Raw genomic sequence first — 25129 nt, forward strand, 5'->3', positions numbered from 1 at the left:
TTCCACAAAAGAACTCTTGAACCTTTGAGAAGACTCTCCCTTGTGGCTAAGGAGTAGCCACCCTGCACCCGCAGGCACCATCCAAGCATTGCGGTTTGCTGTAAGTCTCTCCTCCAGATCAAGACTGCCCAGCTCGACGAGAACCGGCTTCCCTGGCACCTCTGACCTCTACCTGCTTCATCAGCCCAGCTGAGATTCGTGGGTGTGACGAGACCTCGAGGGACCGGCCATCTTCAGGACTGCACGACGCTTGCCCAGCACGACCGCCGAGGGATCCTCGAGTGAGTGCTTTGGGGTGTGAGAAGCCCTAACCCGGAGCAGCTCCAGCCCAGCAACGAAGTCCAGCCCCCCAGCATCCACGAGATCTGCGTGGGGCCCTTCTGCTCTTTGCTGCTCACCACTTTGTCTGGCTACTTGCCTGCTGGCTTGTGGCCTTCCCGACGACGAACGACGACATTTCCAACGCTGGTCTGGTTGCTCCAGACTGGCCCTTGCTCCCCTCCAACGACGTCGACAGCAGATACCATCGTGGGACAGCTCGCACCTCCATCCTGGTCGCCGACAACGCCTCCTGGTCCGTGATACTGCAGAGCCCAGCGTCGCCCACTCACCTGGTCGAGGTGACTCCATCCGGTGCCATCCTGGTGCCCATCTAATCACTGGCTAGTGATTCAGAACTTGGTCCCCTCTGCTTACAGGTGTCTTCCATCTTCGATCCAGGCTTGGATCACTTCGAACTTCAACACTGGTCGCCTGCCAGCAACTTCTTCTTTCAGGCTCCATAGACTGCAACGAGGATTCCCGACGTCTTTCCAGACCTATGCATCCGCAGCCCCTGGGCTAGGTAAACTCAGCATTTCGGTGCTCCAGCATAGCTTTGCTATCCAAAGGTCCAGATCCTTTTTCGTTCCAGCTCTACCTAGTCGGATTCGTCCGATAACACTAACTTTACGAAATCTAGCATCCATAGACTTTGTCCTGCATCCCGCGTGAGAGTGCACACTCTGCACCCGATCTCCCTAGGCCTCCTGGTAGTAATCTGAAGGTTCAGTAGTAAAGTCCTAGCGATCCTAAAGCCTATTAGAGTAGTACTTACCTGCTAGTAATTTTGCATTCCACTTTTAGAGTATATGGTTTTTCGTGCCCCTCGGGCATTTGAGTAAATTGTGCGACTTTGCGTATTTTCCTAAGAGCTTTGTATTGTACTTAGCGCCCTGTCCTCATAAAGAGTCCAGGGCTGTTGTGTTCTAAATAAATATACTTTATTTTCATAACAACTTGTGTGGTGTCCTTTCACTTGGTGTTCAAGGGGTATATGTGATGGTATAACAGCTGGCTTAACACGCCCTCTAGAGTCTAGCCTAAAGACTGCTCTTGTCCACGCTACTAGGATAACTGGTCTACGGTTGACTTACAACCAATCATCAATAAGGGTTGTTTGGACTGATACATAGTGATCACTAGAATAGTGAGCACTGCATATCAGGCCAACTTCTCACAGATACCTCAGAAGTTGTGCTGGAAGCGAAGTGCAGTTTCTCCAAGATGGTCGGTCCCACGTGTCTCGTCGCACCCACGGATCTCAGCTGTGCTGCAGATGTAGGTAGAGGTCGGAGAGGTCAGGGAATCCAGGTCTCGTCGGGCACTGAAGTCTGGATCCTCGAGGGAAGACGACAAAGTAAAGCCGCTGGACGCTGATGGTGCCTGCTTGTGCAGGGTGGACACTCCTCGCCCACAAGGGAGATTTCTTCAGTCTTCTTAGCAGAATGTCGAAGTCCAGATTTTCTTCTTGCAGAATTTCAGTTAAGGAATAATTTGATTTGGAATGGGACCAGCTCCTACCTTTATCCTGCTAAAGGGGGCTGTACTATCACTAGGTCCCTCCTATGGGTGGGACCAGGAAGGGGGGTGGTTACACCCCCTATCCTTTGTCCGGTGTCGCGCCAGAGCTGGGGCTGGAGTGCCCCAGCAACTGGTTTGAACCGGTGTAATCAACAGGGCGCCTTGTGTGCCCCAGGCATGTCTCATTCCTTTCTGCCCGGTAGTACCCAATACACAAAATCCTGTCTGGGGTGGTGCTTGCACCTCCCAAGGCAGGAAACCCTTTGTCCAAGCCTCCCTCGCTGGAAGGACTCCCAGCAGCAGGAGGTCAGACTTGTGTCTGTGGTGGCAGCATCCATTTTGTGATGCTGAGGCTCGAGTTAACTTTAACCGGGGTTCACAGTTAGGTACATGTCGTGTCCCTCTAGAAGGGTGGAATGCTACCCCCGTCGCCAGAATTGGCAAGGGGGTAGTATTCCAATTCGTATGACACCTTACTCGACATGTTTTGATAATGCTATGCCAAAGTTAACAAGAACCGCGAGGTTATAATGCACTTCAGAGTATATGGTATAGCGTTATCATGGAAACAGCTAAAGGACTTGGTTCCGAAAGCTGTAGACAGGCTCAGCTCATGCCAGAGCACCATCTCACATAATTCCAAGCACTCTGCCTCCAGGATTGTTAAGGCCTGCCATAGGAGTGACTTATAGGAGTATATGTGTCGATTCTAGGTTTAGATATAGGTATACTATATCTAAGGCAAGGGTAATTACACCACCTTGCCCCAGCTGATTGATCAGCCAGTTGTGTCAGATTTGGATGGCCAGCCAGGGGTGGCATAATACATGCTGCAGCCCCTGGTAGGCCTTGGGTGCACCTATGCCCTGGGTACCTAATGTATACTGTACAGGGGCTGATAAGGTGACCTAGTATCCAATTAGATATGTACCTAAGGTACATGGAGTCCATTTTAACAGAGAGAGCAGGAAGCCTGGGGTCCTGAATAGCAGGATCCCAGGCCAACTAAGTCGAAAACCAGCAAAACACTAGGCAAAAAGTTTGGGCAACGCAGTCAGATATACACCTTCCTACAGCAGGTGAAATCGAACTTCTGGTGGAACTTGGGATCTCGGCCCCATAAATCTTTACAACATAAAGGGACCCTCGAAATCCTACTGCAAATACTTGTATGCAGTATATATTCTTCTGTTAAAAGTAATAACTTGAAAAGTACTTACCAATTATTTTTTTAACTTAGTTGTGGATCTCCTTCTTGAGTGTGTCAATCATTTATTGACTCTGTGTATGCAACAAATGCCTAACATTCCCCTTTGATAAGCCTGAGGTTGCTCTACACTACCACAAATAGACCACCTTGGGATTGTTAAAGCATGCCCCCGTCCACTTATAGGGGTTATCTGGACTCTTTACATAGTATACCTCTTTTCGGTATACTATATAAAGAGCCAGCTTCTTACAGGTTCACCTGAGGTAATATAAATTTTATGGTCATGTTGTGTTCCCTAGCGAGTACCCCACCGACTCCATGTACGAGTTAAAAGTGCATGTAACTTCCCTCCTGTACCAGCTATGAAGACGCAAATACATTTGCGTCCAACGTTAACTTGTCCTCTTTCAGACCCACCATGAATGGGTTTGATGGTCCGTTCCTAAGTATGCTATGCCAACGTCTTTTTGAAGTGTACTCCTACGTTTTTCAGCCTGGCTGAAAGTAGGCCCTGAATCTCTGCCACCGAGCCTCTTTTCTGGCTTCTGACTGCGAGGGCCTCTGCCCAAGCAGCCCCCGTACCCGTGAACTCTGACTTACTTCTAGCGCGGCCCTCCGTGCTCAGCTCAGCCTGCTGCCTGCCAAGATTGACTATAATCTTCGAGTTATCTGTTTTCCTCCCCGAAGATACATTCCAGCCTGCTAGCTTCAGTAAACATCCTTCCTCAGCTACAGGGCTAAAGGGCCGACCTGTCTTTATGCAAGTAATTCATAGCCTCTGTTGCCATGCTTCCATGGAAGGCCCCATGCCCCCACGCTTCTCATACAGACACTCAGGCGCTTATACACGCACTCACAGCAAGTATAGAATAGCTTCTGCTCTAGAGACCTTTCTGCCCAGATAGCTTAGTTCCTAAACATCAGATATCAGATATGATAGAAGCACAAGTTGATCTGACATGCCAGACTTCTGTCTCTTTCCGCCAGTATAAATGTCAAGTCCCCTGCACCCCGTCTATCACACGTCATGCAGCTGCGCGCGCATCCAAGCTTCCGATTTCTGCTGACATTGCAACATTCTGTTAGCACCACCCCTTGGTGCCACCCACTTGCGTCACCTATCAGTGACGTTTCTAGCACACACCCTAGTTCACGCCTAGTTTACGCCTCTTGATGATGTACTAGCACCACGTGTATACTGTTATCTTGTCTTCTCTCAGCTGTTACGCCTCTTACATTGAACATTATGATGTAAATCAAGTATATAAGCTATGTATTGTCAATAAACGACAGCGCGCTCATCTATCCCTTCTGACATCCTGTGTGGTGGTCAGAACATGATATCCTGATTCCTTTATGAGGAATAAAACCCTTAGAAACTCTTACACCACGGACTCTGTTTTCCTTCATTTCGATTGAGTTATTATTAATTAAGTACTTATCTGCATAGAAATTAAGAGAGTAAATTAATTATTTACATCATTTTGGCGCCCGAATAGGGACCCCTCCCCCACCTCACGCGCCGGAAGGTGCGTTGCAATCCGTGTCCCCTGCCATCAGTTAGACGGACCACACGTGTACTGGCAGGATTTCCTGCATCCCCCTCTGACACACGGAGGTGACGAAGACTGCGATCAGTGCCCAGACGAGGCGGTGAGGAGTGCGGAGGATCCCGACCAGAGCCCAGCCGAAGGAAGCAAGGTCCGAGGTGTGAAGAGGCCCACCAGTTTTCCGAAGTTTTCCGAAGTTTTCCGAAGTTTTCCGAAGTTTTCCGAAGTTCCGAGTCGAGTCCAGTCGAGTTTTCCGAGGCCTTCTGTTTTCCGTGCTTCCCGGTGAGTACCATTGCTGGGTCGTATCTAGACGGGTTTGGGTACGCAAGTCCGGTCTGCACTGTTTTTAGGCGGTGTATCTGTACTGTTTAGCAGTATATAAAGTATTCCGAATTTCTGCACTGTTACAGCAGTGTATCTGTATCGTTGAGCGGTACATTCAGAGTAGGGGGAAGTTAGCTATGTCTTTAAATGTTTCATGTGATTAATGTCGTGGTATGAATGTGATTGTTTTTGTGCATTATTGTGTTTTTTTTGTTTAAATAGTTACAGGCGAAATTAAGTATTAAGGATCAAGCATTTCAGTATCAAGTAGGCACAATGCCGTTTTTTAACAAATTAAAGCAGATAGGAACTAGGAAAGGGATGTTAGAGGAAGAGATTCCAATCCCCCCTAGGGACACTCCAGGTAATTTCATGTATAATAAGCATGGCATAGACGCCATCTTGTATCTAGAGTTATGGACAGATTATACCAAGCACCTAGAGGAAAGATACCGATGGCCAGTTAACGGAACATGGGATGCCGAGTGCATCATAAAGGTAGAAGAAATATTACGGAAAAAGAAAGCTAGACAATCTCAGAAAGACGCCATAGAATTTTGGCGTAAGGAATCACGTAAGCGTGCTGATAGAGCACTCCGTAGAGAAGACAGGCTTAAAGAATCAGAAAAGGCCCAAGAAAACGAATTAGTTACTGAGGGAATTCGAGTAAAAGTAGAACAAATAGATCGTATCCAAAATGGCAAAGTGAACAACATGTATCTTTTGGCCGATGGTACCCCTGACGCCATTTCAGAAATACCGAAAAATTTGCCGTCACCATTAGTTCCAACTAAAGTAATGCATAAGACTACTAAAGACATATTCCTAAATTCATATCTCGAAGATGCAGCGCCAGCTTACACCAATCTGCCTGTTCGTGCCCTGCCTACTGACAGGGCCGGGGGTGGTACTACCCCCCAAGATCACTCTCAGCCGACACCGAAAAAGACTAGTTCCGTTCCGCCAGCTCCGCCACTTCCCTCACCTAAAACTGATCTGCCGAAACCACTTCAATCAGATCCTACTAAAAGACAAATTCAGATACTGACTACACACAGAGATAATGCCCAAGTTTCCGCTTCAGGAGGTGCGACCGCGGGTCTCCAGACCCCGCCACCGACTCACAGATTAAATCTCAGAGGTATGCAGAGTCCTCTTACGCACAGATCCCCCCGTTCTTCTAATTCATCCCGTCTTGATGCACTAAAAGAAAATATGTCAGTTTGTAGATATGATCCAGAACCTGGACAGGACGACTTAATGATATTAGCGTCTTTACGGTTAAGATCTGCTACTGATAGTTTGTTATGTTATGCAGGAATGAAGGAGCGCCTAGATAGAATATATGAGTTCGTTCAAACGGGAAAGGACCCCGACAGTATTAAGGATGCCCTGGAGAAACAGAAAGTTAACATGCAAGCACTGATACTACGATTTTTCATAAATTGTCTAATAAGAGAACGAGACAGGCCCGGAACAGATCAGAGTGAATTAGATGCATTGAACAAGTGGGGTCAAAATATAGCTGATGGAAAACATGACAGACAAAATTGCATAGAGGCCATGTATAAAAAGATTAAGAAAGCAGTGATAGCAGTACACGAGAAAGAGAAAGAAAAGGCTCCCTCCGAGGAGGAAGAAGAATCTGAAGAACTAGAACCGACTACAAGCACTATAGCATATGTAGGTAAGGGAACTTATCTTAGGAAGGGTATCCGTCCAGAAAGCAAGAGAGTTTTCTTCTCTGCCTTAACGAATCCGAATTCTGCTGAGCATCAGTTCCAGGAAACTGATAAACGGCTTCGAGATCGAGTGGGGTACCATGTACTCAATTCTATGGATGAACAAGAATTAGCCCGATCAGCGGTATCATGGGCCGAAAATGCAGACATATATAATGATGACACCGTAGCACAGACATTTCTGAACCTCTCCCCCGACGAACAGAAATTAGCAGGTATATATATGATTCAGCACCTTCTCATTAAGTACAGAAAACATTATTCCGATCCAGGTCCCTTACATGAGACACTAGAAGCACTACTGATGGATAGATGGAGAGGCCTAAGCACTAAATTAGTTCAAATAATTCTAGAACAACGACGCAGATATGATACCTTTGTAAGTCCTGAATATGTCCCCGCCCCACCTCCAGAAAGGAAAATGTACCATATGCAGTGCGGGGGTGGTATTGAAAGTCAGAACCCCTTACGAGAAGTACACCCTGTTATGGGTGAGGACAAGGTTTTGAAACGCGTGTATGTGCACACGCCTCTGACTAAATTAGAACTGTTAGAAATGAAGAAATTAGTACCATGCCATGATAAAGACCCTGCAGGTTTCCATAGAGAGCTTAAAGACATGTTATTAATGGGGGACTACACATATGATGATATCATGAAAATGTTGAAAGTATTATTGCCTACGGGTATATTCGAGAAATTAAAGGAAAAGGAATGGGAGGTGGGAGACACAAAGATTGCCTGGGCAGAAATAGAAGACGAAGAGAAAAAACGGGTTCCAGGGTTAGGCCTTGGGGACAAAACTAAAGCATTACCAGGTTTGATAGTACAGGTCCTGCCCAGATTATTGACAACTAGAAAGGAGGATTGGGATGCAATCTCGTCCTGTAAACAGAAACATGATGAAGATACTAGCGACTTTTATTCAAGATTCGAGAAATGTTTTATTATCAATAGTGGCCTCCAGCCAAGTAGCGAGTCGTACCCACATCTTTTTGTATCAAAGTTAGTCGAGAATTCCCTACCGTTAGTTAAAAATAGAGTGTATAAAGTCGAGAGTACATGGCAAGCAAATACGCCATCCCAGATGTTACAAATGTTACAATATCACCAGAATAGAATTAGGGAAGAACAAGATCAGGAACAGAAGCGCATGAAAGACACGAAAATGAAAATGTTAGTAGCCCAGACGGTCCCATCCGACAGTCACAGGAAAGGTACGACCCAGACAAGTCACGCTGCAGCTCCTGTTAAAGGGACATGCAATTATTGCAAGCAGCCAGGTCACTACGTACACGAATGTGCAGTTCTGAAACATAACATAGCGACAGGTAAAACTAAAGAGAGACCGCATCCGCCTAGACAAGACCATAACCAGCATCAGTCTACACAGAATACACAGCCCATGCATGCATCTGCACAGACAGCACAGACCGTAGCAGTACCACAGCCACAGCCCATTGCTGCAACTCAGCAAGTCTCACAACAGATGTACCAGTATGCCCAGTCTGCTTACCCCGAATATTCCCGATATACATGAAACAGCCTAGAGAGGGAAGGTGGCTTGCCTCTTATCGAGATTCCTGTAGATCAAGAAGGTCCTTATGTACACAGTCAAGTATTGGGGAAAGATAGAAAGTTTTTAATTGACACAGGGGCAAGTCGCACTACAATAAGTCATGACGAAGTTCCAGGGGCACCCCTCTCAGGCTCACAAAATGTTTCCCTTGGTTTTTCAGGACAACCTATTGTAAATGAAGTATCAGAACCAGTTCCCCTGGCTGTGGGTCCATTATCACGCGTTACAGACCTGTTACTAACAAAATCATGTCCGGAAAATCTGTTAGGAATTAAAACACTGAAGGCTCTAGGAGCTATAATATGCTGCTCCCCGGAGGGGGTTAGACTCTTTCTGCGGGATTTCAAGGGTCATTACGTCCTTCGTGAGTTTGACGTCAGATTGAAAAATGTACCTGATTACTTGTGGGCAAAAGGCCCAACTGATGTAGGATGTATGCACATTACACCATACCGCGTTACCCTCAAGGCAGGTGTTGTATTACCCAGAATCAGACAATACAAGTTACCACCCGATGCTGTAGCGGCTTTACTGAAAATCATTGAAGAGCTCATTGCCCAAGGAGTGGTCGTCGAGACCGACTCCAATATCTGTAACTCACCCATCATTCCGATTCTTAAACGTACTGATCCCAATGCACCGCCAGTATATCGGCTGGTGATTGATCTTCGAGAATTGAATAAATGCATTATCCCACAGTATCCTGTGGTCCCCGATATATCATCTCTCTTGACTGCTATTGATTCAGAAGCAACGTTCTTTACTGTAATTGATCTCAAGAACGCCTTCTTCAGCGTGCCTATTGATCCAGAGAGCCAATATCTCTTCGGATTCTGTTTAACTGGACGCAGTTTCAAATTTTCGCGCGCACCTCAAGGATTCACAGAAAGCCCCAGCATCTATAGTCAAGCACTGAAAAGACAACTAGATTGTATTCAAATGCCAGTTAACACCGCTTTACTACAATACGTCGATGATCTGCTGATCACCGCACGAAGTGAGCCCGAATGTGAAAAAGCATCACTGACAGTTTTACATTTCCTGGCCGACAAGGGACACAAGGTGTCTCCTTCGAAGCTACAATTCTGTGTTCAGCAAGTTGTGTACTTGGGTCACTTGCTGTCCAAAGTGGGGAGACAGCTCACTCCCGATCGCATTCAGTTAATTGTGAACATGCCGCAACCCAAGACACAAAAGGAAGTGCGGGCCTTCATAGGCCTCACCTCGTACTGCAGACAATGGATTCCCCAGTATGCATTTCTAGCTAAACCACTCATCCAGTTAACGACACAGGAGGCAGCGACTTCGACTGTCCTCCCTTGGACTCAGGAACACACACAAGCTTTTGAAGAATTAAAGAAAGTTTTATGCCAAGCACCAGTTTTAGCGACACCATGTTACAGCAAACCGTTTACACTTTTTGTTACAGAACGTGATGGCACAGCGTTGTCTGTCCTCACTCAAGACCAAGCAGGTTCACATAAGCCTTGTGCTTATTTTTCTAGTACATTGGATTCAGTAGCTCAAGCACTCCCTGCGTGCTTAAAGTCAGTAGCAGCAACAGCGTTAGCAATAAGACAAAGTGATTCAATTGTTTTAGGTCATCAGTTAACAGTTCAAGTACCACATTCTGTAGAGGTTTTGTTAAACAGAACCCAGACTCAACACTTAACTATAGCACGACTGACAGGTTATGAATTAACACTATTCCAGCCACACATAGAAATCAGACGTTGCAGCATCCTGAACCCAGCAACACTGTTACCTACAGTTATGACAGATCCAGCTCCGCATGATTGTATAGAAATAATTAATGCAGTAACTAAGCCTAGACGAGACTTAACAGATGTCCCATTGACAAATCCAGACCTGACACTTTATGTGGATGGTTCATGCATGAGAACAAGTACAGGAGAATTAGTGGCCGCGTACGCCGTGACCACTGAAACTGAAATTAAAGAAACACATCGTATTGACACACTGTCTGCTCAAGCGGCAGAGCTCATCGCTCTGACTCGAGCCTGTATTCTAGCCAAGAACAGAAATGTTAACATATACACAGATTCCCGCTATGCCTTCGGAGTTGTACACGACTTCGGAGTCCTCTGGCAAGAACGAGGTTTTCTGACTTCCCATGGGGCCAAGATCCAACATGGCCCCCTCATTCAAGCACTGTTAGAAGCAATACATTTGCCCTCGGGCATATCAGTCATGAAGTGTAAGGCACATACTAAAGTCACAGATTCTGTTTCCCAGGGTAACGACCTGGCAGACCAGACAGCAAAACATACAGCACTGACTCACACCCAGACTACTGATGTGACAAAGACAATAGTCCAGACCCAGTGTATGGCAGTTAGAGATCCCGCCCTAGATGTAATTGATATCCAGACACATGCTACTCCAGAGGAGATAAAGAAATGGACTGAACTAGGAGGGATTCAGACAGATCAAGGTTGGGTGACGAAGGGAAAATCTATATGGTTTCTCCCCGACTCAATGGTTCAAGTCATGATAAATACAGCACATAGTCCTGCCCATCTTGGAGAGAAAGCCATGTTAGACAGTTTACAGAATCTCTGGTACAACAAACACTTACGAGCAGCAGCAAAACAGAAAGTGCGTACTTGCATGATCTGTTGTCAGTTCAATCCAGGTAAAAGTGTCCCTGTTGAGCAAGGTGGATTTCATCCTCCCGATCACCCTTTTGAAGTCCTCCAGATGGATTATATCCAGATGAATAGCTGTAGAGGATTTAAGTATGTCCTTGTAATTGTTTGTGCTCTGTCCCGCTGGACCGAAGCATACCCAGTCCCAGACTACACTGCTCCGACCACTGCCAGACAGTTGGTTCGTGAATTCTTCCCACGGTACGGTTTGCCCCGTGTCGTGTATTCAGATAACGGACAGCCGTTCTCGTCCGAGCTGATGAGACAAGTTTCCCTCTTGCTAGGATATCAGTGGAGGTTCCACTGTGTCCGACATCCCGAAGCAGCTGGCCTTGTAGAAAGGCATAATCAGACACTAAAAATCCGTCTTGCCAAGATCTGTCAGGAAAAAGGGGTCGACTGGATAGTCGCCCTGCCCGTGGCACTATTCTACATGAGAATGGTCGCCCACTCGAGATCAGGGCTATCCCCGTACGAAGTGGTCTTTGGCAGACCGCCGAATATGTGGGGGACGCCCGTTCCGAAAAAGATCACTGATATTGATTGTAACATGTTGACAGATTACCTTGCCTCCTTGATGTCTGCACTCCAATCATGTCGTTCACAGGTTGCCGCAGCCTTCCCTGACAACACCGATGTAAAGGCGCATGAGGTCCGTCCAGGGGACCTGGTACTCGTCCGGAATTTCGACCGGAAAAGTCCGCTGGAGCCCCGCTGGAAGTCTCCAAAGACCGTTCTGCTTACCACCAGGACCGCCGTGAAAATCGAGGGGAGAAAGGGGTGGGTCCACACGAGTCACATCAAACTATGCAATGAACTAAAAAACGGACTGAAACAGGACTCTGACTCGTCCACCCCCACCAAAGACTGTGTTGAAGCACAAGACGTTACTGTGCCTAAAAGAGAAAAGACTCCTCAAGAACTTTACCGTATGAAGCTTCGATCTAGCAAGTCAGACAGTTTAATTGTTTAAGTCCTCCCCTAGGTGAATCGGTTAAATAGTTTCTGACATGTATCCCCTAGATCGAGTTAGAGAGAGAGAGGAAAAGAGAAGAACATATTGCAAATCACTTCGTAGTCACTGCATAGTGACACTAATAATCATGTTTATTCTGAGTATTCTAATTATTATTGCCAGCATTCTGCTTCCTATGTACTGGCCTATTTTCAGGCGTGAACAATCTGCTTACAATGTCTCTGCTGAACACACTTTTAGTGAACTTCCCGCACATGAACTCTCTTACAGACTTGCGCTGCGCAACAATACATTCATTAGTATGTTACACCATTCCCATCAGACAAATAATGCTACAGACTGTTGGATATGTGGCCGACTCCCTCCCTACCAGAATTACAAGGGAGCTCTGCCTCTCTTTCCGTACCCATTCACTCACAATGGCTCCTGTGGAGCATGGTTTAAAATAATTAATTCTTTAGATCCTGATATTGCTGTTTTCGATGGGGGCTGGGTTTGGGGAAACTTGAACTTAGTCCTGCTCAACGTCTGTTATCCTGATAAAGAGGGACTTCCCACTCGAATAGGAACTGATCTAGAAAATGAAGTATATGGATTAGGTAATTACACAATTAGCCTTATGATCCTCACTGTTGAATCTGAAACTGCTCCAGTTCTGCCCCATATGTTAGTACTACCAGTCACAGGTGAATTATGTGTTAGCAAGAAAGGTTCAGTACACGTAGGTCATAGTAAATGCACTACTGTGGTCGAGTTCAGTGACCATGGTAAATCGTCCTTTAAAGCTATCAGTCATTCCTACTTTGTTTGTGGTCATACCGCATACATACGTTTGCCTCCAGATTGGGATGGTACCTGTTACATTGCCTTCCTCCTGCCACCTGTTTTTCTAGCTCCCCCTGATTACCATAGAAATACGAATCTAGCACCGAATAGACCCAAAAGAGATATTCCCCTTGTCGACTACACAGAAACGGCATGGGAACAGTACACTGATTTCAATAAAGGATTCTTTTTCTTCCTAGGGCCTGTCCAAAACAGTAAATTAATACGCAGATTAACGAGAACACTCGAAGCAGTAGTGAACGAAACTGCCTCCGCTCTAGGTAACTTAACAGAGGAGCAGTCTGCTATACGGACTGTTGTCCTTCAAAATCGCCTTGTGATTGACGTCATCTTGGCAGATAGAGGTGGAGCCTGTAAGGTCATCGGGTCAAGTTGCTGTGTTTTCATTCCACAAAACGCACCATCTGTCTATCAAGCTATCACCCGTTTACATAAAATTGCAAATCAGATACATCAGAATCCAGGCACCTGGACTTGGTCCGGTTGGTTCTGGACTACGTTAACAGCTTGGGGATGGAAGATCTTATCCTTCCTAGGCATTGGCCTTGTTATAGTATTCAGTTGTTGCCTGTGCCTGCAGTGTGGGCCAGCGATATGTGGACTGTGTGCCACATCCTGCATTGAGCATTCCAGTTGCCTCTCAAACAGTCAAAGAAAGAAAGACGAACATATAATGTTACAAGAACAAACTGATCGATTTATGAGGATCGATATATCATGAAGGGTCCGTAGGGAACAAGGAGGGAATGAGGTAATATAAATTTTATGGTCATGTTGTGTTCCCTAGCGAGTACCCCACCGACTCCATGTACGAGTTAAAAGTGCATGTAACTTCCCTCCTGTACCAGCTATGAAGACGCAAATACATTTGCGTCCAACGTTAACTTGTCCTCTTTCAGACCCACCATGAATGGGTTTGATGGTCCGTTCCTAAGTATGCTATGCCAACGTCTTTTTGAAGTGTACTCCTACGTTTTTCAGCCTGGCTGAAAGTAGGCCCTGAATCTCTGCCACCGAGCCTCTTTTCTGGCTTCTGACTGCGAGGGCCTCTGCCCAAGCAGCCCCCGTACCCGTGAACTCTGACTTACTTCTAGCGCGGCCCTCCGTGCTCAGCTCAGCCTGCTGCCTGCCAAGATTGACTATAATCTTCGAGTTATCTGTTTTCCTCCCCGAAGATACATTCCAGCCTGCTAGCTTCAGTAAACATCCTTCCTCAGCTACAGGGCTAAAGGGCCGACCTGTCTTTATGCAAGTAATTCATAGCCTCTGTTGCCATGCTTCCATGGAAGGCCCCATGCCCCCACGCTTCTCATACAGACACTCAGGCGCTTATACACGCACTCACAGCAAGTATAGAATAGCTTCTGCTCTAGAGACCTTTCTGCCCAGATAGCTTAGTTCCTAAACATCAGATATCAGATATGATAGAAGCACAAGTTGATCTGACATGCCAGACTTCTGTCTCTTTCCGCCAGTATAAATGTCAAGTCCCCTGCACCCCGTCTATCACACGTCATGCAGCTGCGCGCGCATCCAAGCTTCCGATTTCTGCTGACATTGCAACATTCTGTTAGCACCACCCCTTGGTGCCACCCACTTGCGTCACCTATCAGTGACGTTTCTAGCACACACCCTAGTTCACGCCTAGTTTACGCCTCTTGATGATGTACTAGCACCACGTGTATACTGTTATCTTGTCTTCTCTCAGCTGTTACGCCTCTTACATTGAACATTATGATGTAAATCAAGTATATAAGCTATGTATTGTCAATAAACGACAGCGCGCTCATCTATCCCTTCTGACATCCTGTGTGGTGGTCAGAACATGATATCCTGATTCCTTTATGAGGAATAAAACCCTTAGAAACTCTTACACCACGGACTCTGTTTTCCTTCATTTCGATTGAGTTATTATTAATTAAGTACTTATCTGCATAGAAATTAAGAGAGTAAATTAATTATTTACATCACACCAAAGGCTGTGGCAAATGAAGATCTACATATGGTCAAGGTCGAGTCAAAGATGACTCTGAGCTGGTTACCCCGATTGTTTGTGGGACATCCTTAGTTTCTGATTAAGATGCTCGAGAAGATGCACATTTTGACACTGATACCAATGCCGACAAAGAACGTGACATGTGTTAATGGGCTCAGATGGCACTGAGGGCGAACCTGCCAGCAGCAACCCAACCTGGAGTCGCTGTGGATCCTTGGGGCACAAAGGCACACCAGAAGGAGCCTGAAGCATGCCAAAGATGTGCAGCATGGCCTCACAAAAGCAGGCCTGGGCGTAGTTTGCGGAGCTTCCCAACGTGGAACTCCGTCAAGTGACAAAAAAACTTCAAGGCGTTCCGTAATTGGGGGAGTGCAGTGCGAACTACCGTTCGCACTGATCTTCCTGCCTCTTGGGTAGAAATTCTACCTGAGCGGAAGCACGCCCTTGCCAACTTACCATTCTCGAGAGGGGAAAAAACTCAGCTGCACTACACAGAGCGGAGTTTCTGCACTCTGCGAGCTCTGCAGTGCGCGGAGTGCAGAAAACTCTGAAATGGAGTTCACCGCCCAGGCCAACATGAAAGAACTCTACTTGCTGCAAAGACATCAATGGACCTGGAAATTCGGAGTGCATTGGGAAAGAGGGTGGAATCTGCTCATCAACAGTACAGGAGCGAAACCTGGATACATGGTGACACACTTGCGCCTTCTCTGGAGATAGACAGTTGCGGGAAGGGGTGAGTCTTACTTGCCATTCTTGTGTTTGTTTTTTGACTTCGGCTTCGAGAAAGAGCTGCCTTTGGAATGAGTTTGAGTCCTCAATGTCGTCTTTGTGCTGGAGTAGGACTGGAGCAGAGCTTTCTGGTGTTTCACCATGTAAAGCTTTCCTTCACACTCGCTGATGGCCATAGTGCTCATCTTTGAGAAGTTGCCACAAGCCTTGAGGTTCTGTGAATAACCTAAACATCAGTGGCACACCTCGTGGAGATGTGTCATAGACCACACTTTGTACCAGAATTGAGCCCTGTCATTTTAGGGGATACCATCTATTGCCCATTGGAAACATTTTTGAGAAAAAATGTCTTTCTGAGAGAAGAAAGGAGGTGAGGAACTCTGGATTGAAAGAAAGGAACGGACATCAGTGTGCTTGGTTAGGGCATATACGGCTCAGTTTATTCTGGAGCAGAATGGCATGGACGCAGAGTCACATGGCATTACCAAACAGGACGCAGGAGCACAGCTTTTGAGTTTTCTGGATCCAGTCTGGTGCCTTGGTGGAAATTTATAAGGTGAAAATTCTGCTGTTAGAAATATGCACCACTTATTTTACCTAAGAGCACCCATGACAAATATGTTCCTTCCTTGCATCAGTATATGGCCTGAGCAACTTTCAAACACTCATATGCATTTCTAAATATATTACCTACTATATAAATGGGTAATTGCACAAACTTACTAACACATTTATTTGAGATTCTCCAACATATCTAAGCTCTTCCTTCTTCAGCAAATAAAAGGAGTTGCAGTTTTGATCTGCTAGGGATTGATTTTTCCACTGCACCGATTACCGGACTAGGAGAAATCAATCTCTGTTTGCAAAAGGAAGGCTCACAAGTTAGATTTACTTCCTCGCTTGACAAGCAGTGTAGGTTGCCCCATGAGTGTCTTCGACTCCCATCTGCACTTTGGCATAAAGAGAAAATGCCCCACTAATGGATAGGGCACTAAAAAGAAACTGCTATGGTGGAGGTAACCAACGATTCCCAGACTGGTCACTGTGGTCATTCTAAAATGCATGTGGAACTATAAAAGAATGTTGATAATGATGGAAAGGACTTCTGCCCTTTATGGTAAAGTTACTCCTAAATCCATTAGACCTTTCAAATTGTTAATATATTTTGATTCTGTCAATGCGGGACAGGAAACTTTTTTCATAGTTTAAATACATAAATAAAGGGCTCTTGATCTCAGATATGGGTCCTGATTCACACTGACGGGAAGAAAAAAATAACACCAATTTGCACAATGATAATGAAGTATGCAATGGTCTGTGGTGACGGAAGCACAGAGCTCTGTTTTAACACCAACGCATCAGATTCCAGACCTATTAAAAGTTGGCTGGTAACCACGATGGGGCAATGGGAAAAAGAAAGGGTACAAGACTATAGTACAAACAAAAGTAATGACGACAGGTCAGGAATATACTCTGTGCTCTTTAATGCACAAAACAACCTTAATTAGGGGACAACATGTAACAATGATTAACACCTGAGCTTTCTCCAGGAGCTGTGGATCAAATGGTTGTTGCTCTCCCTCCACACAATAATACGGGTGAGGAGACCTTTACATCACAATAGATGCTTGATTGGACAAAATCGCTCACATCAAACAGCACTTTCTGAACTCTGAGTAGGATAGATGAACAAGTTACTTACCTTTAGTAACATCTTATCTGGTAGAAACTTCCTAGCAGCAGATTTCTTACCTTAGACTATCTCCAGGTGTCAGACTGGATCAAGAAGATTTTTTAGTAGTATCCCTGCGTAACAGTAGATGGCATGGTTCCGCCTAGCATCGTCAGTGTCTCCCATGCCGAAAGTGACATGTACGGTACCTATATAGGCGCCACCTCAACGAGCTGATGTCAGTTACTATCACGACTTGCCACACTAGGAGCATGGAATTATGATGAGAACTCACCGCTGGTGTGCTAAGCTAGGGTCCTCAAAAAAGAGTTAGAACCTTTTACTCTAAACTATGCTTGAAGATTGGGGGGGATCATAAGGAATCTTTGGCTAAATAGAGTCTCCATCAGATAAGATGTTACCAATGGTAAGTAATTTGTCCATCTGATAAAGACTTCGAGCCACAGATTCCTTAGCTTAGCATAAATACCCAAGCAACAGCCCCCCCCCCCCCCCCCCCGAGATCAGGCTGCAATATGGATTACACTACATACTCCTGTAGGACCGAATGGGCACAAGTGACTGCCATGTCAGACCTGACTGTCCAGGCAAAAGTGCTTAATAAACATGTATAATTCAGTCTACGTTGCTTCCTGATGGATATCTAGGACAGGAAATCCTTGAGCAAATGCAGTGGTTGCATCCTTGGCTCTGGTAGAATGAGCTTGCAAGCCTTCAGGAGGTTGTCTTTTGACCAATGTGTAGCAGATCTTGATGCAGAGAATTATCCATCATAAGATGGTTAGCTTCTGCACTGCCTTCCCTTTCTTGGCTCTTACGTACCACAAAAAGAGTTGATCGTCCACGCGGAACTCCTTTGCATGGTCAAAGTAGAACAATGTTATTTTTGGGTCCAGCTGACAGAGTCTCTCCTTTTCTATAGAGGGGTGAGGCGGAGCAAATAAGGTATACAAAGTGATGGATTGGCCTAAGCGAAAGGAAATTACCACATTCGGTAAAAAGGATGCTCGAGTCCAAAAGATCAGCTTGAACTCACTGAGCTTCGGGGCACATGTTATAGCCACCAGAAAGGCATCTGAGTGGACAGTTGTGTAACAGCTCAAAGGGAAGGCATATACAATATGCAAGAGCTTGATTCTAATACCACTGAGGCATAGCAAAAGGTGCTGGTGGAAATGTATGTTGGAGGCCTTTTAAGAATCTAAGTACAATAGAGGATTTAAAGAGAGATGGCTGAACACCAGAAAAATGCTGAAAATGCACAAAGATAACACTTCAACGTGTCCAAAGCAAAACCCTACTAGGCTAAGGAAAGTCTAAATAGAAGAACTTGGGAAAGGAGAGCAGACAAAGGGTCAACATGTTGGTCTCTACACAATATAAAACTGCATGGGTCGGGGGAACCTGTCCCTTGTATGTGTGCACCTTCTATGAAACACAATGGTTCTTATCTCAAATACTTCTTGTTCCAACAAATAATTTTCCGCACCATGTGTAGAGGGAGTGTTAAATCTGGAGCGTTTATTGGGTGAAATCATCACGTGAAGAAGGTGCACGCTTGACTGTGGTCTCGCATCACGTGCAGGGTGAGGGGAAGAGAACGCGTGAATTTTGGCTGATGTCGAGCGTTTAAACTAGGAATTCGGAAGTATTGTTTAGACAACTTTTGCCAGGCTCGACCTGCAGCAGAACGTTAGAATTACAAAGCTTGGAAGTAAGTGACATGAGGATAGATGGGGGAAGCCACAAGGTTAATAGCAGAGAGGTCGGTCAAGGTTGTAGAACGGGATTAATGGGAGTAGGAGGTAATGGCAAAATTGACGTATAAACTCAGGCGCAAGATACACCATGCATATTTCAGTTTGACTGACATTGACTTAAGAGTTGCCCCTGAGAGTCCATCAATAACTACTATCATATATGGCATCCGTGTTGGAATATGAACTTGTTTACCAGAATATGATTGTGATGAGTTTGCATGTACATTCAATAGTTTTTGCAAATATCGATCAGAAAGTCGCCCAAGAAAGCCCATTATTAACTGTGATGAAGTGTGATATCCGTGTGGGAATAGGTACCTGTTTTCTAGAATATGCTCGCTATGTTCTTATGTGCATTTATACGTTTTGCAAACATTGATGTGCATTAAATTCCCTCACATGGATGAAATCAATGATATAGCAGAGTCTGATCTGGTTTTCTTGTATTTTCCTTTTAGACCCCTGAAAAAGGGTCTGTGTTTGACCCAAAATGCATTGGGTTTTATTAAAAGCAGTTCGTCAGAACAGAATGATGGAATTTTGAATGAATGAATTATGACTTTGTTGAAAAAAGAATGAACTTATGAAGTAACTATTCATCAACAAGTATCTGAATTATTTGTTGGAACAAGGAGTATTTGAGATTATAAACACTGTGTTTCAAGGAAGGTGCACACATACACGGGACAGGTTCACCCGACCCATGCAGTTTTATATGATATAGGGCACTTCCAGACACAGTGCAATGGATGGAGTAGCACACAATAAAAGTGCAAAGCTTGATAACACTGTTGGACACAGAATGCACAGAAAAACAAAGCTGTGATTATAGCTGGGTCTCTACACAATGCTATAAACCTGCTCCAATGGCAGGCTTATATCCACTTCGTGGAGGGCCGCCTGACTGCCAAGGTAACATTGCAGACTTTAGGACAAGCCGGCCACTGGACACCGAAGATTGATTTTTTGCGAACGGGGAGCTGCGGAGGGGAGCGCACAGCGACGTGATCAGTGTGGGAATTACACGTAAACCTCCAAAAGGCAAGAACTGTGTGAACACGCTGCCCAACAGAAACAGCGTGAGTGTGGGTACTCCTGGACCGTGGTGGGAAAGATCCCTTTGGGTATAGACCCGTGGCTGTGTCCGGTTGCAACTGGGGCTGCAGTGCGAGTGGAGGGCAATGTTGGAACACTTGGAGGCGCCTGCAGCCCACTGAAATCCTGCCCATCCACATTGACTGGCACTCTCCTGACAACTGATTCAGCAGCACAGGATGTTCTCTTGGCTGCAAGTTGGTGTACTCACTCTGTGGCTGCAGTCGGGGCTATGCAGACTTCCACAGGTCTCCGTCACTCGATTGGGAACCGCCGACAGAAACTCATCTCTGAGACGCGCTGGTGCGATTGCAGATCTTATCGGCCGTCTGAAGCTGACGCATACCTACAGATGCCAGCGCCTAATCACGCCTGTCAGGGGCTTATTGTCAATCTACAGCCCATATCAGCAATATAGCATAGGGCGGCCACATACTTTATGGCGCCGGTGCGGGGGCCCGAGGCACTGGAGCTGCTGCAAGACTCAGGAGGGGCCGTACTTTATCTCCAATTTCCCTAACTAATGTCGCCTGGCCTCCACATCTTAAAGACTTCCCCCTGGGACCCTTTTCAAACAATTTCAGACAAAAATCGTAATGAGGGCCCCATAGATAGTGTGGCAGCAGACCTAGCAGAGTTGGCCGATGCCCGGTGGAGCTACCTAGGTAGCTATAGAGGAGATGGTAATTGGATCATGCCCTCGGCCATCACCTACCCAGCAGGACATTCAATAGACTTTCATTCGTCTCTCTGATGTGTCTCCTTCCTCCCCAGCCTTCTGACAAATCATCCGGCTTGTTTGACTTTCACTTTGTCTTTTTGGTTCTCCTGAATTACTTTCCCCCTTGCCTGTCTTTCCTGACCTAATCTTCATTCCAACCCCAATTTTACTCTTCCGCTCTTCCTTTTAAACCCCATAGGTTGTGTGTATATGTTAAGCTATGCTCTAGTAACTCATGTTACTGTGTAACACTCCTGTAACTGGTGTAATCTTTTAACTCGCTAATCCTCATGTGAAGCGTTCCGATACCTCTGGGTCTAGCCTGCACTATATAAAACTCTGCAAATAAATAAATTAAGCGGAAGGCTGAAAGCTGTTAACTGTCGTCTCTCAATCTCCACGTATGAAGACAAAGTAATTTCTGGTTCAGATGTAGAGCGCTGACCTGTTGCTCCAACAGAAGATAGTCCAGAAGATGCAGCCTGATCGGAGGACCACCACCTACCAGAGAGCATGGGTACTGCTTGAAAATTTCCAGATCCAGTCTGACGCCTGGTGAATATTTTAAGGGAAGGAACTGATGGCTAGACTTCTCTATCAGATTCACATTCTTAAACTAGGGTACCTATGCCTACCTTAAACAGTGCATGTGCTTTATTAGGCTACTACAATCCTAATTCATTTAAAAATATTGGCCAAAAAGGTATCAAACGTTGTGATGGAAAAAGCTTTTTCTCAGTTTACGCACATACCATAATATTAATGCAAATTAAAGGACAGTTCAAGGTCTATGACTGCTTGCAACATTGATTGAGAGCTGTATATGTTGAGGACCAGTGAGCAGATAACCATCATTAACTTAAGGCTTTCTTTCAGCTTTCATTCATCTAAATTTAATAACGAAGTCAGCTGCAACATGCATAAATACATTTACTGTACTGTTCTCACCACCAACCAACCGCTGCTCATAACGTCCATGTCAGTCACTGAACGGTGCACCTTGGATGGTTTGTTGTGATCTGTGTAAACTTCAGAGTCTGAGGTGTAACCACGTTCTGTGCTCACATTGCTGCTATGGTAGGAGAAGATCTCACTATCCGACTGAGCACCTAAAATGTTTAAAACCAGGAAAAACAATACAGTTTAAGTCAATGGGTGCACCATAATACTCAGTAAAAAAGCATGACCCACTGAACATCATTTGCATTTATCTAGCTCATTCCATTGCAATCATACCGTATATAACCAGTATATAAATTAATAAAGTGATATTGACACAGCATCCTTATCTTTTCTACCTATGAAAAATATGAAGCACATTTTGGAGCTAATTTAGACTTTAGTAACCATACTCTGAATTTAGAGATGTCCATCACTGCAGCAGACGTATCTTGAATTGATGGAAACCGCCGTCAGGCAGGTCCCTGTCAGCACATTGAAAGTGTGCGTGAAGCTCAATCAACACGGCGGTGAAGTATGGCACATTTTCAATATTTAAAAAAGAAAATACCAAGGTAGGAAGGATTTTCTTTTTAAAAATGAAAGAGCCTAGAGCCCCCCCCCCCCCCCCCCCCGCCTCCTGGGAGGAAATGGGGTAACATAAGGTTTTGTTTGTCAAACCTTCAGCTCAACCCAGGGTAGATGTGGCTCTGAGCACAAAGGAGCAAGTGTAAAGCATTTAAATAGCAGCAGAACAATTGCAGAAGTAACAGACTAGACACTCAAGAAATCCAACACCAATTTATAAAACTAAACTGTATTTGTATGTATTTTTAGACACCACAACAAATAAGATCCATTGAAGTGTTCCGGAGATGTACAAGTTACTTACCTTTGGTAACAATGTATCTGGTAGAGACGATTCTAGCCGCAGAGACCTTAACATAGAATTATCCCCAAGTGGGAGACTGGATCCGGAAAAAAGATTGCCACAGCATCTCTGCACGCCGTGGGGCGGCATAGCCTGACTCCGCCCTGACGTTGTCCGTGGACGTGACGTCAGCGAGGTCACAGAAGTCTCACCCCGGCGAGCTGGCGTCCGTTTTCTTCGGAGAACTTTTCCACGTTACAACGCGAAGCCGAACTGCACCATTTGGGAAAGTGCCAAGCACTGTATTACTGAAAGTCATGGAAGGGAAAGTGCAGAGCATCGCTTTGAGAAGCAACCCTGCAAGGCGAAGGCAATATCCTCCCTGGAGGCAGAAAAGAAAGTGAAAAATGTCAGAGCAGACGACAGAAAGTCTGCAACCGCCATCTATAACAGTGAAGGGCAACAAGTCCGGAACAGGGGAGTAACGACAAATTACCCCAAGACAACACGATCATGGAGGGTTGCATCCCCTGTCAAGATCTAGGGGCTGAGGCACAGCCAAGAGACCACAACTCAAAGGACTACAGAGGAGTCAGAAACCCCAAGCAATGAAAAAGGGATAAGATTATGAGTAGGCCCCACACTGGGATAACCAGGGTGTAGGGATGCAGGAAATACATATGAACCCATCGTCCAATACCAGAAAGGAAGGGGTGGAAAAAACAAACAGAACAAAGCATCCTCCAGGGAGGAAGTGAAATAGGACACTCACAGAAGACAAAACCACCCTAGCTGAAGGAGCTCGCGGGTCGTGAAGGATTCTGCAGGCTAGAATCGTCTCTACCTACATCGTTACCAAAGGTAAGTAATTTGTACATCTGATAGAGACTCCTAGCTACAGATTCCTTAAAGTAGAATATATACCCTAGCCATACCCAGAGGGGAGGAGGGTCTGCGAGAGAAAACTCACCAGCTTGGAAGAACACAGGGGATGTGTCATTAGAACAGGAAGGACGGCCCAGTCCGCACCAAGCAGAAGTAAGCAAGAACATGGAGAAGGGCAAGCCAGGATACCACAAGCCTACCCAAGGAGCAAATGGCACCGCCCGCCTCAGGAGAACACCCCCAGCGAAGGAGATAGCTAAATAGGCATCAGTCCCTAGGCAGGGGACAAGGCAGGAACTGCCCCATGGCCGCAAAGCGCATACTTGAGAAGGAAGAAACAGTCGTGCAAAGCTCCAGCAGAGCAAGGGACAGGAGCACACGGGTACATGTCGAGGCCCACGGAGGTGGACCAAAGCAACCCGAAGTGTGCAGCAGGTAAATACTACGAAGTAGTGTGCTCAGGACAGTGACCCCCGGGAAACGGAAATATGAAGTACAGACCAAATGCCGTCAACCAGAACACAGGAGAACAACAGAAATGTTCTAGCTTAACTGGAACACAAGGCAGAGGGTCAGGCCGAAACATTGGATAATAGGGTGGAAACACCATGACAATGCGGTAGACGGCATGACAAAAGTCGGTCTGGAGATCCAGAGGCTGAAGAGGGAAGGCAAAGCGCATAGAAGCAGATATCCCGCAGGAACAAAAGGGCAAAATGTACGACAGGCAAGCCCTGTAGAAAAAGGATAAAAACACCCTCGAATACTGAGAAGGACAGAACCTGAGCAGCGCAAGCTGCGCTAAGGCGGAAGAAATAACAGGGTCCGCACCAGCAGTATACAGAGACGCCAGGAAACGCTAGGAACCCAAGAAGGTATCCACACTCGCCCAGCATAGGACAGAGCTATACAATAGCCAACAAGTACCCACTTAGGGTATGATACGTCTCAAAACAAAACAGGGGAACACCTCTTCTGGAAACCCACAGCAGAGGTCAAGAACAGAAAAGACCTGTGGGAATCACCGAGGCGGTTATCAATCAGCCAAAACATACACAGATGGTCCAACCCGAGGACCTATACGGCTTCACAAACAGCCAAAAAACACACCACAAAAACTGAAGGGCTGTACCAGCAGCCAAAAGTACAGAGGGGCCAACTGAAGGATCATGAAGGCATTCAAAGTCACACACCGCACACAGACGAGCCACCTGAAACACTAGGCCCAGAGAGAAAGGTTGGATAAACACCTTCCTTAAGACATCCGAGGACAGACAAGTCGAAGCTTATGGAGGGGGAGGAGGACGGAGCCAGGCAAGAATTCGTTGAATAGCGGAGTCTGGGTGGGTGTTAAATAAAAGAATCCAGTCAAAAGGCAGGTCAACAAGACGCTCCCGAATATTCTACAGAAACAAGCTATCCCTTAACCAAGCATGGTAGCGGAGGGCCACAGAACTCGCCATAGTGCAGGCGAGAGAAACAGAGAAATCCTAAGCCGAACGGAGAAAAATTGCAGCTAACAACCGACCATCCGGCACATGGTGCCGCAGATCAGAGCGGACACCTTCGTGGGGAGGGCGGGGGGGGGGGGGGACAAGACAGCAGGGACTCTGCGGAATACCATAGGCCGGAGATAGCCCTGGCCAACACACAAAGTGTGCTGAGGGAGCGCAGAGCAGCACTAGTGGAAGTGAAAATG

At 46.0% G+C, this 25129-nt stretch overlaps 1 protein-coding gene across 6 annotated transcripts in view; it reads right to left on the reverse strand.

Moving 5' to 3' along the window:
* GBF1 (golgi brefeldin A resistant guanine nucleotide exchange factor 1) overlaps nt 1-25129 on the reverse strand; it is a 2509897-nt gene that overhangs the window by 552033 nt on the left and 1932735 nt on the right. For all 6 annotated transcript variants that reach the window (XM_086922141.1, XM_086922138.1, XM_086922142.1 and 3 more), the window contains exon 31: nt 21684-21844. In XM_086922141.1, the coding sequence (XP_086778267.1) occupies nt 21684-21844 (161 nt within the window). The remainder of the gene's footprint in view (nt 1-21683; nt 21845-25129) is intronic.

The sequence above is a fragment of the Lissotriton vulgaris genome, chromosome 5 (genome assembly GCF_964263255.1).
Source record: "Lissotriton vulgaris chromosome 5, aLisVul1.2, whole genome shotgun sequence".
NCBI classification, from domain to species: Eukaryota; Metazoa; Chordata; class Amphibia; order Caudata; family Salamandridae; genus Lissotriton; species Lissotriton vulgaris.